General features: G+C 41.5%; 1 protein-coding gene across 1 annotated transcript in view; it reads left to right on the top strand.

The window, feature by feature from the left end:
- The window catches only part of ADAMTS18 (ADAM metallopeptidase with thrombospondin type 1 motif 18), a 147,112-nt gene that overhangs the window by 95,313 nt on the left and 31,689 nt on the right, over window positions 1-20,110 (top strand). The window contains exons 14-17 of the mRNA XM_070771921.1: window positions 3,618-3,790; window positions 6,725-6,855; window positions 7,698-7,821; window positions 9,868-10,112. Coding sequence (XP_070628022.1) covers window positions 3,618-3,790; window positions 6,725-6,855; window positions 7,698-7,821; window positions 9,868-10,112 — 673 coding nt within the window. The remainder of the gene's footprint in view (window positions 1-3,617; window positions 3,791-6,724; window positions 6,856-7,697; window positions 7,822-9,867; window positions 10,113-20,110) is intronic.

Raw genomic sequence — 20,110 nt, 5'->3', positions numbered from 1 at the left:
TTCAAGAAAATGAATAATGAAAATTCAAATGGAACAATTCAAATCCTGATAAGTAAACTTGCTAAAGCATTCTGTGTGTGCTTAGTCGCTCAGTTGTGTCTGACTGCACCCCATGGACTGTAGCCCCCCAGGCTCCTCTGTCCATGGGATTCTCCAGGCCAGAATACTGGAGTGGGCTTGCCATGCCCTCTTCCAGGGTATCTCTCCAACCCAGGGATCCAACCCAGGTATCCCACATTGCAGGTGTATTCTTTACCATCTGAGCCATCAGGGAAGCCCATGAATACTGAAATGAGTAGCCTATCTCTCCTCCAGGGGATCTTCCTGACCCAGGAATCAAACCTGGGTCTCCTCCATTGCAGGCAGATTCTTAACCAGCTGAGCTACCAGGGAAGGCATTCTAGAACTCTCTAGAACATTCTTGAACACTCCTAAACTATGAATCCATTTGAGAAAGACTAACAGAAGAATCATTGAATCATATCTCTGGCCCATTTTCCAACCAGTAAATTCCAGACTCAGCTGATTATCAGAATCACCAACTGTGCTTTTAAAAAACACTGATTTCTTCATATTCCTCATCGTGTATTTTTATTGAGAAAGCCTTTGAAGAAGTCCAGGAATATTTATATGTATGTGTGTGTGTATCTGTGTCTGTGTATATTTACACATGTGTGATTGATTGTATATAAATATACATATGCTGCTGCTGCTAAGTCGCTTCAGTCGTGTCCGACTCTGTGGGACCCCATAGACGGCAGCCCACCAGGCTTCCCTGTCCCTGGGATTCTCCAGGCAAGAACACTGGAGTGGGTTGCCATTTCCTTCTCCAGTGCATGAAAGTGAAAAGTGAAAGTGAAGTTGCTCAGTCCTGTCTGACTCTTAGCGACCCCATGGACTGCAGCCTACCAGGCTCCTCCGTCCATGGGATTTTCCAGGCAAAAGAGTACTGGAGTGGGGTGCCATTGCCTTCTCTGTATATGTGTATATATATACACATATGTAAATATATGTTATATAAATGTATATGTGTGTATGTGTATATATGGAGGGAGAGTTACATATATAAATACTTCTTAAAAACAGCTTCCCAACTGCTTGTAATGCTCAGCCATTGCAAAATATAATGATCAACCAACAATATAACCATTTGTAGTCAGGACTGACTAAATTATGCAGAAGCAAATATGGATATACTTCATAGTAGTCTCATATAAAGACAAAATCATGCACCTAGATATTTGGGGGTTTTTTGTTTTTAATCATACAGAACTCATTGTACCAAGGGACATCATGGTAGAATTTTCTGTTAATTTATCCTAATACTCATGTTCCAAGTTGCAGGGAAAAAACGTATTTGAAGATTTGATGGCAAATTCCAAATTCTTGCTAGTCATTAAAAGTAGAAAGCACTTTAAAATAGTTACAATTGATTGGTCCTCTGCCCAAAGCTCTACCGGCGGTCTCTCAGGTAATCATCACAGCCGTCCTCACTCGACACATCGGGAGGCTGGCTGAAATTGCCTGCGGAAAAGCTGGCAAGGAGCAGAGTGTGCTTCCCTTCAGATCTGCTCCGCTGCCCGCAGCCCGCCCCCGAAGCGCTGGGCGTCCCGTCTCCCTCTTTGTCTTCCTGTGCCCGGCCCCGCCTGCTGACCGCAGTTCCGTGCAGGCACAGCTGAGCAGGACCCGCATCCTGGGGAGCCCAAAGGCATGAGGTGGAGCTCTGCTCTGGCTCTTTCTAGCCATGTGACCTCCATTCAGCACATCTGAGAAGCGCTGTCGGCCATCTTTCACTTCATCTGTACACTGAGGGGATGGCTATGTGAGGTTTTTTGCTGGGTTTTTATTTGACTACCCTGGGCCTTAGTTGCAGCACGCGAGATCTTAGCTGTGGCACGCAGGCTCGGTAGTTGTGGTACATGGGCTTGGTTGCCCCACGCATGTGGGATCTTCGTTCCCTGACCAGGGATCCAACCCACACCCCTGCATTGGCAGGCAGATTCTTAACCCCTGGACCACCAGGGAAGTCCCTGTATGAGTTATGAGGTCTTTTCCACTTTCTGAATTGAAGAATTCACAGGTGGTCCTCTTTCACTTTGTTGAATTTGAATAGTCTAAATGAAGCTTATTTGTAAAATCTCAGACTAGAAAGGCTTACGCTGAGGCAATTTTAATTATGCACGACTTGTAAAGATGACCAGGAATAGAGGAAGGCTCTCATGTGGCACTTGAAGATTTTTCTAAATGCTTTTTTGGATAATGTTTAAGAATTCTTGGGGGATTCGATCTAGCACAATAACTGCTAAATGCTTTAGTAGCTGTTCCAGAGTGTTTTGAAATAGCTTAAAAATCTCATTCTGGCGATGTGACACTTCCCCGTTCTGTTGAATCCATTTTCGCATAGGAGGATTTGATCAAATGTGCTGAAGCAAATCCAGAGGTGTTTTATAGCATTTCTGTGCTTCCTAAAGAGACAAGGAATTTTAATCACATATATTTATTAACTTGGATCCTTCTTCTGTGTTACATGTTTGCATTGAGCTTTTGTAAGAGATGATCTATAGATGGTTTTTAATCCATTTCATGGAAATGAAAAGAGGTAATTTCTTTGTGCCTGGAGTATGCTGGAGAAGACATTATTGGTAACTTTTTTCAGTGGGGTTGACACTCCTTTTTTATTTTGCTTTCTGGTTTTTGCAGTCTACCTAGCAAGATCGGGATTCCTTACTCTGGAAACCCATTTCCCATTGTGCTTGGCAGGAAAGGAGCAGGCCACCTGCAATGTTAAAAAGGAATTACGCAGATACAAACAAGGGCATGTTCCCCCACCCCCGAGTTTAGAATCCTAGGAATAAAGCACTTATGAGTCTGACAACCCTAGACTGGAAGATATGGCAAGTCATACGCTCAGTGTCCTAATGGACCTTCTACATCCCAGGAGGTGCTCTGCAAACCGTAGGGAGAGGAGAGGGGTCAGAGATGGGAGCCAAGCTGGGAGGAGGCTGGATCTGCACTGGAAGGGCTTTGGTGACCTTCTACAAAGGAGCTCAGTGATCTCTACATCCCAGGAGGTGCTCTGCAAACTGTAGGGAGAGGAGAGGGGTCAGAGATGGGAGCGAAGCTGGGGAGGAGGCTGGATCTGCACTGGAAGAGCTTTGGTGCCAACAAATGGGGCACGTGTGTTTGCGTGTGTCACACACTGAACACGAACATTTAGGTGTGTTTGCAGATTTCCCTAACACACGAGGTAATAGGATGAGTGTCAAGAATATGCCTCCGTCAGTCTTTATGGAAGTCGCCAGAATGTACAGATTGGATTCAGAGGTGGCAAATACATTTCACCTAACATGGCAATTGATGAACACTGGTTGTATCTACCCTAGGGCCATGCAGAGAAAAGAAATCAGAGAAAAAGAAAAATCGTTGGTTGATTAGTTATGTCTGCCGTGGGTACAAGAAGGGTTGTGGGCTACATATTTCCACTGTTGTAAGAGACTGTTCCCACTGCCATCACTGTGACCATGACCATAATGATGGCCCCTCCCTATAATATTGCCTGTGACTAATAGTGAGCCCTTTGCTTGCTGGTATTTAAAGAGCTGTAATTTTCTTGTCAGGCCTCAGTATGGCGGCAAGTTCTGTCCTGGCTCTAGCCGTGTTTATCAGCTGTGCAATATTAACCCTTGTGATAAAAACAGCTTGGATTTCCGAGCCCAGCAGTGTGCAGAGTATAACAGCAAGCCTTTCCGTGGATGGTTCTACCAGTGGAAACCCTATATGAAAGTGGAAGGTAATTTGGTCTCTATGAACCTCAAACAAACATATCTCCATGTGAACAGTAATGTGAATGAACAGCACAGAAAAAATTGCTGCCTGTATAAAGAGTTTCAGTGTTTACCTTTCATTCCCCGGGCCCGTCCTGGCCCAGGTTTTCATTCAGTTCTGTGGGTTTGTTTATTTTTCCACATTTTTTTTTTTCACAAGACATCCCTTGCCTCCCACATGTACAAGTTGAAGAGGTCATGTGTTTGGAATGTACTTATGTTTCTAAACTTACTTTTGACATTTCAGCGATTAAGTCTCCCGGGGATGTTAATTGCAATTGGTATGAACTGTCCAGACCAAAAACTCATGAAACCATATCTGCCCCATGGAGACACCATTCTCAGTAACTGACATGATAGATGATAACAGACATGGGAAGACCTATTTTCAGAGTGTATGCACACTCACACACACGCACACATCATGAATAAGAAATATCTCTATATTAAATTCTTGGGACTATAGCAAAGTAATAGCTTGTATTTGAACTTTTACATTGATTTGTTTTGATTTTGGCTCAATATCAAAATTTAGTTACCATGTGTATAAGTACCAGATTTAATGTACTTTCTGTTACAGAAACAGAATAATTCTGTGCAAAATAAGCTGAGACCATTCTGTTTCCTATCAATTTTTTTCCATTCATTCGCTTTATCAAAACTCATCTACCCTCCCTTGGAAAAGGATAAATGTGAATCCCAGTCAGACATATGCAGAATGGGAAGAGACCAGATTTAATGATAATTCATTGGAAATAAGACAGAAGGCTGCTTCTGTACAAAAGCTCAAAATGAACCTATATTATCAATAACCAAAAAGAACTGATGTAATCAGACCTCATTATAATAAGTATTAAGTAGCTTGTACAAATCAGGTGATACTACAGCTTTGCTCAACATCAGCAAATGTTACAAAATATTTTCTGGTTTCAAATTTCTGTCACTAATATTATTGCAGCTTTACTAGGTAGGGAACTTGCCATTTCATTCATTCATTCAACAAATACTGACTGAGGACCTCCTCCTGGGAGACTCTCTGCTCCGTGCAGAGGCGAGGACATTGAATAAAACAGAGACCCCAGGCATAGGGTCTCATCCTACCGCAGGAGACACAAAAGTTAAGGCTTTCGCATCCTTTCCTCTTCTCTCTTTAATACTTACTTAAAATCGTAGAAGACAGACCATGATTTGAAGGTCTGTGACATTCATGCTGCTTGGGAAGAATCAGGGAAAGACTTTTCATAAATCTAGACAGTCCTTGTCTTACACTGATTAGCTTTTTCTTCTGTATTCCTTTTTTTAAATTGAAGTATAGTTGATTTGCAATGTCTGTTAGTTTTAAGTGTACAGGAAAATGATTCAGTTATATATAGTATATATTCTTTTTCAGATTGTTTCCGCTTATAGGTTATTGCAAGATATTGAGTATAGCTGTCTATGCTATACAGTAGGACCTTGCTGTTTATTTTATATGTATCAGTGCATATCTGTTAATCCCAAATTTAATTTATTAAATTAATTTATCTTAATTTATCCCCCACCCCAATTTCTGTGTTTCTAATAGACTAGTTCCTAAACTTTCTCAGGAACCTGTGTGGAAACACTGAACTTTCTATAACTTGTTAATTCTTGGCAATGATGGAGAAAAGAGAGGGTATCTATGTTTTCTAGCTCCCTAATCTCACATGCACTGAGGAGGACTCGTGAAATAAAAATGCTATTAGAAAAAATTCCTAGGTGAGAAAAAAAATGGAATCCATCCCTATGGCTGCACATTTGGGCCATAGTAACTTCCCTTCGCTCCTGTCTTTGACCCTGTCTTTTATGGAGTGGTTTGGGAAATGTGTCCAGTTGCGAACTGCTCACACGTTTGTTGTAAGACTGTTGTCAAGGATTTCACACAACATCGCCCACATCAAGTCTCATGTGAACAGCGTCATGTGGAATTCCTGGCCGGAAAGGGCTCTTTCTATGGGAGAAATTGGCACGAAAATGCCTTTCTGATAACAAGAGCTCTATAAAGATAATACTTTATTTTTGCGTGTGATACCAAAAACTTCTCAGAGACCTAACATTGCTTTAGTCTTAATGCTGAGTTTGTTTACTTCCTCTGCCTTTTCACGATTTGACTCTCTTCTATATGTTTTGTAAACATTATTGGCCATATGCCTTTTTTTCCAAAGTGCCTAAAACGTTCCCTCTTAAGAGACTGAATAAATATCTAAAATCATTGTGCCTGTCCTAAATCGCAATCAGAAAATTATGACCTATGGGTCAATTGTGACCCTTTTTTAAAGCTTTTTTTTTTTTTTTAAGTGGACCACTTTTGAAGTCTTTACTGAGTTTGTTACAATACTGTTTCTGCTTTATGACTTGATTTTTTTGGCTCCAAGGCACATGTGATCTTAGCTCCCCGACCAGGGAAGCAACCCATACCCCCTGCACTGGAAGGCAAAGTCTCAACCACTGGACCGCCAGGGAAGTCCCTGACCCGTCTTTTTAAATATTGTTTTATTGGGACACAGCAATGCTCTTTCATTTACATGCTATTAATAGCTGACCTCAGGGTCTGTGAAGTCTTAAATATTTACTATCCAAGGAGGGTAGGGACACAAGCCACCAATCACTTGTATTGTGGCTCTTAGGATTAGGAAAATAAAGTTCTCATGTATTAATGTTAAAGTATTATATGGATTACTAAAAGGAGTTCATGTTTTTAAAAGCCACACACATCTGCTCTCAGGCATCCATGCATGCACACACCGACATGGAAAACTGTAACACTTTCCACCTTGACCATAGTAGCTTTCTAAATAAATTTAACTCATCTTTTCAGTAATCACATCATTGTCCTAGGATTTCCTCTTGACCGTGACCTCGTTTGATGTCTTTGCTTCTAGAGGAAGACCGATGTAAACTGTACTGCAAGGCTGAGAACTTTGAATTCTTTTTCGCCATGTCCAGCAAGGTGAAAGACGGGACTCCTTGTTCCCCAAACAAGAACGACGTTTGCATTGACGGGATCTGTGAAGTAAGAGAACATTTCTGCTTTGGAACACGTGGTCATGCTTGTGCTGCCTCCTATTAAATGCATAGCAGGAGAAGTGTTGCGGGAGATTCTTATGTCTGGATAAGAGCAGCTGGTGAAGGGAAAAGGGTAACATTTTCAAGCTGGACGTGAGTTTTTATCTCCAAGTCCCTGCTCACTTTCTTGACCCCTTTCTTTCATGACCCCTGTCCTGTGATTTGAGTTTCTCTTTCACTCCCTTTCCACATACGGAGGTGCTGGTGTATCCTACTTTACATGAAAGTTGTAAAAATTAAATAAGAATGGAGATAACAGTAGCAGGAGACTTTTCTTGCGTGTTCACTAAGAACATGCAGTACATGCTTAGAACCTCGTAAATGTGCTTGGAAATAGCATTTCTGTTTATTGTGGGTTAGTTTTTCTTTTTCTTCCGGTATCTACTTTCTCTTTTCAATTTGATTGTGAGCTCCGTGATCTTTTAAGGGAGTGTGAGTGTCCTTGGGTTGGTGTCAGGGTTGGGGGGGTCCCAGCATTTTTATGTTTCACTGGTAGAACTGGCCTGAATAAATTCCCCTCCCATTAACAGCAGTAGTGGCTTTTCACAGTTTTACAGATGAAGGCTGTAAGCCTTAGAGAAGTTTTGTGACTTCCCTAATCATATGTCCAGTAATAGCAGAGGAAGGATTTAAATCCCTAGTCAAACTTGAGACTCTGCTTTTAATCCTAAAGCTGCACCACCTTCCTAATATTCAGTAAATACAGAAAACCATGTATACCTTTTGGTTATTCTAAGCCAGTGGCTTCTCAAATGTTTGATTTTCTCACTCTTTTTTTTTTGGTCACAGCCAGTGGGATGTGATCATGAACTTGGCTCTAAAGCAGTTTCAGATGCCTGTGGTGTTTGCAAAGGTGATAACTCAACTTGCAAGTTTTACAAAGGCCTGTACCTCAACCAGCACAAAGCAAATGGTAAGAAATGCTGCAGATTCGGTGCTGTGAGTGGTGGGACATGTCCTTTGCTGCCAAATGAATCTGAGACTTGCTAAATTCGATCCAGCTTTTCACTAGCTCATATGAGGCATGGAAGATGATGGCTTTTGATGCTTTGTTATTGCTCAGTCACTCAGACGTGTCCGACTCTTGACACCATGGACTGCAGCACGCTGATCTTCCCTGTCCTTCACCATCTCCTGGAGATTGCTCAAACTCATATCCATTGAGTAAATGATGCCATCCAACCATCTCATCCTCTGTTGTCCCCTTCTCCTCCGGCCTTCGATCTTTCCCAGCATCAGGGTCTTTTCTAATGAGTCAGTTCTTCACATCAGGTGGCCAAAGTATTGGAGCTTCAGCTTCAGCATCAGTTCTTCCAATGAACACCCAGGACTGATCTCCTTTAGGATGGACTGGCTGGATCTCCTTGCAGTCCAAGGGACTCTCAAGAGTCTTCTTCAACACCACAGTTTAAAAGAATCAATTCTTTAGCGCTCAGCTTTCTTTATAGTCCAACTCTCACATCCATACATGACCACTGGAAAAACTATAGCTTTGACTAGATGGACCTTTGTTGGCAATGTCTCTGCTTTTTAATATGCTGTCTAGGTTGGCCATAACTTTTCTTCCAAGAGGCAAGTGTCTTTTAATTTCATGTCTTCAGTCACCATCTGCAGTGATTTTGGAACCCAAGAAAATAAAGTCTGTCACTGTTTCCATTTTTTCCCATCTATTTGCCATGAAGTGATGGGACCGGATGCCATGATCTTTGTTTTTTGAATATTGAGTTTTAAGCCAGCTTTTTCACTCTCCTCTTTCACCTTCATTAAGAAGCTCTTTAGTTCCTCTTCACTTTCTGCCATAAGGGTGGTGTCATCTGCATATCTGAGGTTATTGGTATTTCTCCCGGCAGTCTTGATTCCAGCTTGTGCTTCATCCAGCCCAGCATTCCACATTATGTACTCTGCATATAAGTTAAATAAGCAGGGTAACAATATACAGCCTTGATGTACTCCTTTCCCAATTTTGAACCAGTCCATGGTTCCATGCCCAGTTGTAACTGTTGTTTCTTGACCTGCATACAGATTTCTCAGGAGGCAGGTCAGGTGGTCTGCTATTCCCATCTCTCTAAGAATTTTCCACAGTTTGTTGTGATCCACACAGTCAGAGGCTTTAGCATAGTCAATGAAGCAGATGTTTTTCTGGAATTCTCTTGCTTTCTCTATGATCCATTGGATATTGGCAATTTGATCTCTGGTTCCTCTGCCTTTTCTAAATCCGTCTTGAACATCTGGAAGTTGTTGGTTCACGTACTGTTACTTATGCAAGAGCAGAGGAGGATGAGTAGTTTTAGCAACACAAACATCCAGAGGTGTGTTCAACAAACGCCTTTCTGCTGAGCAATTTCAATATGCTGTGCCACCTGTATTTGTTAAAGAACGTATTGTGGAACTTTTTAAAAATATATGTATTTATTTATTTGGTTGTACCAGTCTCAGTTGTGGCATGTGAGATCTAGTTCCCTGACCAGGGATCAAACTTGGGCCCCCTGCGTTGGGAGTGCAGAGTGTTAGCCACTGGACCACAGGGAAGTCCCTGTATTATGGAACTTAGATGGTCCACACTTAAAACATAAGACGCGTACTTGAAGCAGTTATCTCACCGTCTTGAGTAGAATTGAGCTTTGAGCCCTGTCTTCTGCACACCACAGTTGAGACTAGGTGGCTCCAAGTTTTTTTCCAGATTGATTAAAAATAAAAAGCATCTTTGAGTTTCATGGCTTTTGGGAAAAGCCATGAAGGAAAAGAGAAGCGTGTTTTCTGTCCACATGCATGTACTTGGGGAAAGTACATCATTTTCTCTCTCGGGTGTTCCTACCACTTGAAAAATGGAATAACTGAGTGTTTTCACTGCGTAAGAGTAGAAATGAGCCCCGCTCTGTAAGGAGGGCCGCTGCGGCTCTCTGACGGGGTCCCCCGTGTCTGACATGGGTGACAAAAATGTTCTGCTCTCTCCACTTAGAGTATTACCCGGTGGTCACCATCCCGGCGGGCGCCCGCAGCGTCGAGGTCCAGGAGCTGCAGGTATCCTCCAGCTACCTCGCGGTCCGAAGCCTCGGTCACAAGTATTACCTCACAGGGGGCTGGAGCGTCGACTGGCCAGGGGAGTTTGCCTTTGCGGGGACCGTGTTTGAGTACCAGCGTGCCTTCAACCGCCCCGAATGCCTGTCTGCCCCGGGCCCCATCAATGAGACGCTGGTCTTTGAAGTAAGCCCCTTCTCTTTATTCAGCTCTCACTGCCTCTTGCTGCGTGTCTAGTGACGACCCCCATTTAAGCTAGCTTAAAGAGCCACTAGTTCATACCTGTGTCCTAACAGGCTAAAGCTCAAAGGGCAAAGACAGCCCCTTCATCTGGGGGAAAGAGGGATCCAGTGGGTCCCCGGGAGAATGTGCCAACTTTCACGTTTAGATGCCAGCCTTCCACCAGCCCACCTGGCTGTTCAGTTTGCTGAGGGATCCCAGGGATCATTTTTTACATGATTCCGGTTTGTCTGCCTCTGCCGTTTGGATAGTCTGTTCATAGTTATTCATTACAGGGATTTGCCAGCCTTGGAGGCAGAGCGACGTAGTGGAAAGAACACTTGCTTGATGGCTAGACAGTTTTGGAGAAGGAAATGGCAACCCACTCCGGTGTTCTTGCCTGGAGAACCCTGTGGACAGAGGAGCCTGGTGGGCTGCCATCTATGGGGTCACACACAGTTGGACACAACTGAAGCGACTTAGCAGCAGCAAGACAGTTTTATAGAGCAAGCCAACTCACTTTTTTGGCTGCCGTTTTCTTTAGAGGTGAGAAGAGAAAAAAATAAATGGTTAACGACGAGGAGAGTGAAAACAGCCACCATATCTGCGAATGACGCTGTAACAGAATTGTCACGGAGACTTTGTCTCTGGTCCGCGTCACATCTCAGGGTTTGCTTCCTCCAGTTTATAAAATGGGGCCAATCGTGTGCTTTCAGAGGCATGTGGTATGTCTCAGGTGTTAGAAGTCCCTGTGGCCACCGCGTACCGAGGACTTAGGTAACCAAGCACTCCCGTTAGTCACATTCAGCTTCAATCTCTCACTTGCAAAACTGGGACAGAAACCCTGCCTCACTGACTTGCCAGAAAAATAAGCAATGAAGTGTGATGAAGAAATGTTAAAAGATTTGCCTAGCTCACGTAGCTAGGAAAAAAGCAGAGTTGAATTGGAGTCCAAATCTTTTCCATCTATGAGTATGATATCTGCTCTCAGGCTAGTCATATTGCTCTGCTCTTTTCAAATCAAAGAAACAAGTCTAATTCAACTATTACTATTATTATTTAAGGTACTAATCAAACATTTACTAAGAAAGATGAATTTAAAAAAGAGTTTAAAAGTATGACTACATGTAACTCCCCCCCCCCCACCCCCCGGAAGGACCTATTTTATCTTATTTTTATTGCTTTTGCTATGTGATACATTTTTAATTTCTTTACTTTATATTGGAGTATAGTTGATTATCAATGTGTTAATTTGAGGTGTACAGCAAAGCGATTCAGTTATACATATACATGTATCTATCGTTGTTTTTTTTGGATTCTGTTCCCATTTAGGTTATTACAGAGTATTGAGTGGAGTTCCCTGTGCTATAATTTTCTTTACCAGCTGAGCCACAAGGGAAGCCCAAGAATACTGAAGTGGGTAGCCTATCCCTTCTCCAGGGGATCCTCCCGACCCAGGAATCAAACTGGGATCTCCTGCAATGCAGGCAGATTCTTTACCAGCTGAGCTATCAGGGAAGCCCCTGTGCTACACAGTAGGTCCTTATTGGTTATCTATGAATATTTTAAATATAGCAGTATGTACATGTTAATCCCAAACTCCCAAACATACAGACCAACCTTCCCCACCACATTCCCCCCTGATGACTGTAAGTTCATTCTCTAAATCTGTAAATCTGTTCCTGTTATGTAAATAAGTTCACTCACATCATTTTTTAAAGGTTCCACATAAAAGTGATATCATACGATATTTGCCTTTCTCAGCCTGACCTGCCTCACTTACATGATCATCTCTTGGTCAACCCATGTTGCTGTTGCTGCGAGTGGCATTATTTCATTTTTTTTATGACTAATATTCCATTGTTTATATGTACCATTCCTCTGTCAGTGGACATTGAGATTGTTTCGTGCCTTGCTATTGTAAGTAGTGCTGCAGAGAAGGCTGGGGTGCATGTGTCTTTTTGAAGTAATGGTTTTCTCCAGATAAATGCCCAGGAGTGGGACTGCTGCGTCAGATGGTAGCTCTGTTTGTAGTGTTTAAAGTGAAGTCCGTGCTGTTCTCCACAGTGGTTGTACCAATTTCCGTGCCCACCAACAGTGTAGGGGCAGTCTCATTTCTCCACACACTCTCCAGCATTTATTTTTTGTAGATTTTTTTGATGACGGCCTTTCTGACTGGCGTAATGTGATACCTCATTGTACTTTTGGTTTGCATTTCTCTGATGATTAAATGTTGAGCATTTTTTCTTGTGCTTTTGACGATCTGTATGTTTTCTATGGAGAAACATCGCTTTAGATCTCTCCATTTTTTGATAGGGTTTTTTGGTGTTTTTGACATAGAGCTTTCAGCTCTTTTATTTCAGAAGATGAAATTAGGAACCCCAAATCAAACTGATTTTATCTTAGGGTAGTTTGGAGCTCAACAATGAATCCAGCCCCTGAAATCAGCCTGTAATTACATGGAAGGCATAGGAATTGAACTTTCTGGTTAAAGAATTTGAGACTTGTTTTTCAGTCCTAATTTTTTAGATGGATATGTTTGTTTTCTTTTCTATCAAGCATCTGAGCAGCAAATGTCTTTTCTTTAGAAAAGGTATATTTTCTTTAAAGATATATTTAGCTTGCAGGGAATCAGTTTTCAAGAAACATGGCTTCCTCCTAAGTTTTACCATGAGGCCTTTGATCCATCTCTAAGCAAATGTACACAAACCAAGTTCTGTGGCTAGAAAATTACTGAATCAGAAGATGGGTACCTCTCACAGCTTCTGCCACCGGCGACCGGAACCGAGTCCAGATGATTCCTCATGAGAAACACGTGTTTTCCTGCTTAATGACAAGCAACCATTTTTTGTTGTTGTTTCTCTGTCCAATTTTCTTCATAATTACAAAGCCCTTCCGGTAGGTTTTCACAGTTCTGTCTGTAATTTAAGGTTTGCTGTTAAACATAAGTTATCTGCAGGAAAACCACAACAAAGAATGAGACAAGAAGTGATGGAAAGTGCAAAGCCGAATCACAGAGCTCCTTCTGACTTTCATCTTTAGAACCTGAATGTCCCCTGTCATTGTCTGTCTTGATCAAATTAAACAGATAATGGACACATTGTCACTGAACACTATGCCAGCCTCAAGCTGAGAATTTTTATTTGTGCTTTGCTTAATTTAAGCATCCCTTCTTATCTCATTTATCTATGTTATTTAATTCTGATTAAAACTAAATCTTTGGACTGTTCACCGGGTCTAAACATTTTCCTAATGATTACTGGCTATTTTTGAGAAATGAAAAGAATGGTCTTCATTGGTGATGGAGTTCTACAAAATCAGTCAGGTACATCATCTATCTCCTTGCAAATACATAGAATTCCAGGTCATCCAGGGGTTAGAATTCCATGTTCTCACTGCTGAGAGCCCACGTTCAATCCCTGGTTGGGGAACTGAGATCCTAGAAGCCTCAGGGCATGGCTAAAAAACAAACCAACAGAAACAGCTGGATTGTCCTCGCAAATACAGACAGATCCTTGGGTGTGGGCAGAAATCAAAATGTAAGGGGAAAAATTGGGTAGATCTAATACAATTATAAAAACATAAAGCTTTTCCCAGACTCAATTGGGTATGTATGGTTTTCTAAAATTTCATTACTATATAAATGCGATTAAAACTACAGATCTCTATTAACACAAAATTGTAGTTTCACCACAATGCAGTAAGGTCACATTTGCTTAGCTATTGTTTTTGCAACAGCTTTATGTACACATTCTGCTCATAGATTCAATGAAAGATCCAGTTGATGTCCTTGGAATGTGGCTTGTCTGAAAATAATCCACAGAGAAACTTGTATGATTAATTGGTCATGCTTTGCTTGTATTTTTTAAAGGAGGCATGGTTTCATTCAAAACTAGCAACTATTTTTAAAAATCCAACTCAGTAACCTAGTATTATATCTATTTTATCTTTTAAAAGAATTTGGGTTAATGACTTTAATATTTAAATTGTACATTATTGCTCTCAGAAGAATATGATCAAATTTCAGGTCAGTTTTTATCACATGCTCATGCCTTTCCAAAATTGATAGAACACAGTGATTCTAAAAACTGAAAAATCACAATAAGCAATAAATTACATTTTCTAAAAACTAGACTATGTATCAGTATCCAAGTCATCCATCCACGGCCATCTCCTTTAAAGAAAGGAAGTTAAAGTTCATATGCCTTTCCATGCAACTACGAATTGAATCAAAATGAATACTTCTGGAGCCAAAAATATGTTCACTCCAATATGAAATGTTGAATGTGTTTTACAATCCCATGGGATGCTGAAATCGAAGTGTGGGAACCTAACAAAATGGAAAATGCTGTTCTACCCACAGAAAGTACATGTCTGTGAAAGAAAGCGCTTTCTCTCTTGGCCTCTTAAAATGACTGCATGTTCACTAAGCTCTTAGTGTAAAATTCAGCAGAAGGGTGTGTTTGCCAAAAAACAAGATGACAGTGTAAGGATAAGGTCCCTCTTTATAGCTCATTCATTTATGTTAGTCAGATCCTCCAAATATCTTAGCTAACTCCTGTCTTCAACTACCTTGACATGTATTGATTTAGGTAGCTACCTTCAAAGCAATATTCCTCTGTTTATTTCCTCTCAATGTCTGACTTAAAAACAAAAAACAAAAAACTAAACTTTCTGTTGAGTGCCTACTTACTGCCCAGCCCTATATAGACATTGGAGATACATAAATGGTTAAGACATAAATCATGTCTAGTCAAAGCTATGGTTTTTCCAGTAGTCATGTGTGGATGTGAGAGTTGGACCATAAAGAAAGCTGAGTGCTGAAGAATTGATGCTTTTGAACTGTGGTGTTGACAAAGCCTCTTGAGAGTCCCTTGGACTGCAAGGAGATCCAACCAGTCCATCCTAAAGGAAATCAGTCCTGAATATTCATTGGAAGGACTGATGCTGTAGCTGAAACTCCAGTACTTTGGCCATATGATGCAAAGAGCTGAGTCATTGGAAAAGACCCTGATGCTGGGAAAGATTGAAGGCAGGAGGAGAAGGGGACGACAGAGGGTGAGATGGTTGGATGACATCACCGACTCAATGGACATGACTTTGAGTAAACTCTGGGAGTTGGTCATGGACAGGGAGGCCTGGCATGCTGCAGTCCATGGGGTCGCAGAGTTGGACACGACTGAGCGACTGAACTGAATGGAACATGTCACCAAATCATTATAGTTGCAGGTCTTTAAGGAATGTGGAGTGAGTTTTGGTATGTGGATCCCATTCTTTTTGAAGCAACATGAGTTTGAACAGGAAGCACCTCTTTAAACTGTTGGTGATACAGGTCTCTCTAACACTACTGTGACACTCTGCATGAGGCACTTAAACTGTCTGATGATAGTTTACGATAATTTGGGGAATAACTTCCCCAGGCTAAACTCATATCCTCTGCTGTGTCCTGTAGCATTATCCTGAAGCACTTCTAAGCGCCTGAAACCCTCTATTGCTGAGAGATCGTTGTAGCTTCCATAGTCAGCATAGTATCTAGAACATCATAGGCACTCAAAAAAAAAAAATAGTGAATGAATGACATCTGATGAGAAAATTCATTCATTCATTTAAAGAGTAGAATCTTCTTTCCAAGTTGAAAAACCATCCATGGAGACAACAAATAAATCAAGTGACAAGTGACTTTCTCTGACCCAAGTCAAGAGTGACAGGGCCAGCCTCTCTTCCCTATTTCTGTCCCAAACCACCATCATAATCTGAAGTTCTCTGAAATGCTTCTGCAATACACATTTTAAAACCACTGGATTTCCTCATCTTTTAGGACTAGTCTTAGAACTGTACCGTTAAAAGGTAAGTACAGTGAAAGGCATTCAAAGTATTGAAATTTGATCCCCTCAGTTGCATTTGAGGAATCAGTCTGCTTTCTAAAAGGCTTGCCTTTCCCAAAGTGAATAATTTACACATAAGAACTTGCTGACCAGTTAGCTCACAGTTGACTCACCTTGATCTGGGGGAACAGCAGCTTGTCCGTTCAGGGTAGGGGATTAACCAGATCTTTTCACTTATTTCTGGGTGTTACCTGGTACACAGCAGGATAATATAGTCCTGGGAAAGAGTGAACCCCAAGAAATAAGTGCATGGCCTGACATCAAATAGAAGTGTCCTCTGCTTCTGGTTATCTTTATATGTCAGAACTTTATGGAATGCTTTCATAGGGAAGCTCAGTTTAAATGGAAAACAGACTTTCACTTTTCTCATTGAATCACGTGCCTGCCCCGTTTTCAGATGGTCTCTTGGAAAGAATCTTCATTCTCCTTGGAACCTGGATCCCACAGGGTCCACAATTTGCAACAGGTGGATGTCAGTTTAGGCTGTGCTGGCCTTCTTGATTTCCTCGGTGGCCAAGAGGAGATTCCTAAGGGAAATTAAGGATTTATATGATTGAGTTCTTAAATATTTTAGGCATTATTTAAGTCCATCAATCAAATTTTTATTTCAAAGTACAAATATACATGTATTACATGTAAATGACTTGGAGAAACGGAGTTCATTTTCATGATCCTGTATCCTATTTCTGCCTCAGCCAGGGGAAGACAGCTCATACACATGCACACCCCAGATCAGAAAGAAATCAATATTGATTTGGCAACTGCACGCTTTCTGAGATCACTACAGACACAGCTATTATAAACTAGATAATTTCCACGTCTTTCTGTGTGTCGGCTTGTCCCCCACAGCATGAGTCTGGCAGAGAGTCTAAGGAATTTCTTATTGAACCAGTGCACTCATTAGTCATCTCAAAGATAGAAAACTCAGCTTATGTTTCAGTAGTTTTCAGTATATTATATATGGACCTACCATATTTTTTGACTGGGTTTGAGAACACAAGGAAAACTGGATCTTTGTTGCTTGTGCACCCCACACAGCTAAATTCTGTGTGTGTGTGTGTCTTGTATAAGGAATGAAATTTTGAAGTGGTTCAGTTCAGTTCAGTCGCTCAGTCATGTCCCACTTTTTGCGACCCCATGGACTGCAGCACACCAGGCCTCCCTGTCCTTCATAAACTCCCAGAGTTTACTCAAACTCATGTCCATTGAGTCGGTGACGCCATCCAACCATCTCATCCTCTGTTGTCCCCTTCTTCTCCCACCTTCAATCTTTTCCAGCATCAGGGTTTTTTACAGTGAGTCAGTTCTTCACATCAGGTGGCCAAAGTATTGGAGTTTCAGTTTCAGCATGAGTCCTTCCAATGAATATTCAGGACTGATTTCCTTTAGCATGGACTGGTTGGATCTCCTTGCAGTCCAAGGGACTCTCAAGAGTCTTCTCCAACACCACAGTTCAAAAGCATCAACTCTTCAGCACTCAGCTTTCTTTATAGTCCAACTCTCACATCCACATGACTACTGGGAAAACCATAGTTTGACTAGACGGACTTTTGTTGGCAAAGTAATGTTTCTGCTTTCTAATATGCTGTCTAGGTTGGTCATAACTTTTCTTCCAAGGAGCAAGTATCTTTTAATTTCATGGCTGCAGTCACCATCTACAGTGATTTTGGAGCCCCCAATAATAAAGTCTGTCACTGTTTCCACTGTTTCCCCATCTATTTACCATGAAGTGATAGGACCAGATGCCATGATCCTAGTTTTCTGAATGTTGAGTTTTAAGCCAACTTTTTCACTCTCCTATTTCACTTTCATGAAGAGGCTGTTTTGCCTTCTGCCATAAGGGTGGTGTCATTTGCATATCTGAGGTTATTGATATTTCTCCCGGCAATCTTGATTCCAGCTTGTGCTTCATCCAGCCCAGCATTTCTCATCATGTACTGTACATATAAGTTAAATGGTGACAATATGCAGCCTTGATGTACTCCTTTCTCAATTTGAAACCAGTGTGTTGTTCATGTCCAGTTCTAACTGTTGCTTCCTGACCTACATACAGATTTCTCAGGAGTAATCTGAGAAAGGAGTATTCTGAGCAGGCACGTCAGATGGTCTGCTATTCCCATCTCTTTAAGAATTTTCCACAATTTGTTGTGATCCACACAGTCTCTTGCTTTTTTGATGATCCAACAGATGTTGGCAAAAGTTCCTCTGCCTTTTCTAAATCCAGCTTGAACATCTGGAGTTCTCTGTTCACATACTGTTGAAGCCTGGCTTGGAGAATTTTGAGCATTACTTTGCTAGCATGTGAGATGAGTGCAATTGTGCGGTAGTTTGAGCATTCTTTGGCATTGCCTTTCTTTGGGATTAGACCTTTTCCAGTCCTGTGGCCACAGCTGAGTTTTCCAAATTTGCTGGCATATTGAGTGCAGCACTTTCACAGCATCATCTTTTAGGATTTGAGCTAGCTCAACTGGAATTCCATCACCTCCACTAGCTTTGTTCGTAGTGATGCTTCCTAAGGCCCACTTGACTTCACATTCCAGGATGTCTGGCTCTAGGTAGTGATCACACCATTGTGATTATCTGGGTCGTGAAGATATTTTTTGTATAGTTCTTCTGTGTATTCTTGCCACATCTTGTTAATATCTTCTGCTTCTATTAGGTCCTTACCATTTCTGACATGGTAGAAATGTGAAAACCGAAGGTCAGAGTTGAAATTTACTCCTCCCTTTGTTGAAAAATAATCATTTAATCTGAAGAGTGTGTGTGTGTGTGTGTGTATACATATATATGTGAAAAGTGAAAATGTTAGTTGCTCAGTCATGTCTGACTCTTTGCAACCCCTCAGACTGTAGCCCACCAGGGTCTTCTGTCCATGGGATTCTCTAGGCAAGAATAGTGGAGTGGATTGCCATTCCCTTCTCCAGGGGATATTCTTGACTCAGGGATTGAACCCAGATCTCCTGCATTGCAGGCAGATTCTTTACCATCTGAGCCACTAGGGAAGCCCATATATACATATGTACACAAATTATATATATTTTTATATATTTGTATGTATATGTGTGTGTATATGTATGTATGTATATATTATATATATATTGAAGAAGGCCATGGCACCCCACTCCAGTACTCTTGCCCAGAAAATCCCATGGATGGAGGAGCCTGGTAGGCTGCAATCCATGGGGTCACTAAGAGTCGGAGACGACTGAGCGACTTCACTTTCACTTTTCACTTTCATGCATTGGAGAAGGAAATGGCAACCCACTCCAGTGTTCTTGCCTGGAGAAACCCAGGGACGGGGGAGCCTGGTGGGCTGCCGTCTATGGGGTCGCACAGAGTCAGACACAACTGAAGCGACTTAGCAGCAGCAGCAGCATGTGTGTGTGTGTGTATATATATATCTGTGTATATGTATGTATGTTTATATTATATATATGTGTGTGTATATGTATATATTTTATGTATATATATGTGTGCTGGGCATTTGGAGTATGGCTGAAAACTTAATGTTTTTCCGCTTCGAGACTGAGATATAGGTAACATAAAGTCAGTAATTTTGTCCTTTGTTTAAGTACAATGCAAAAGGCCCATTTAGTATATAATTTTAAAGGGCCTTGGCAATGAGAATTAAAACATACATTCTCTTTGTTTTCATGATTAATGAAGCTGTCTACTTAGAGATGATAACGCTCTGTAGAAGCGACTGAACATCAGCTGTTTCGTTAGCTGTTGCGTGCTGGCTGTCTCCCCCAACCCTGCCCCTGCGTCTCCTCTGCCCCCTCTCTCCCCTCCCAGGTGCCTCTCCCTTCTCTTCTTCCTCTCCTTTATTCTGTTTCTCTGTCTCTGCTTCTCTCTCACACGCAGTCACACACAAGCACACACAACAACAAATGAGTCACATTCTCCATCAAACTGTCGTGAAGTTGGAGGGTAGGTGAGGAAATTCATCATGAGTGTTTCATTATAAAGTAACTTCATCCCCGTCTGATAAACAGTGATTTAGGCTGACATGATAACACAGGTTGCTAGTCTAAGACTGAAATATGATCATCTGTGTTTTTACAGCATTCCTTTTTTTTT

Source organism: Bos indicus, chromosome 18 (assembly GCF_029378745.1).
Source record: "Bos indicus isolate NIAB-ARS_2022 breed Sahiwal x Tharparkar chromosome 18, NIAB-ARS_B.indTharparkar_mat_pri_1.0, whole genome shotgun sequence".
NCBI classification, from domain to species: Eukaryota; Metazoa; Chordata; class Mammalia; order Artiodactyla; family Bovidae; genus Bos; species Bos indicus.
The sequence above is the reverse complement of the archived record's forward strand: the minus strand, read 5'-3'. Positions and strand labels throughout refer to the sequence as shown.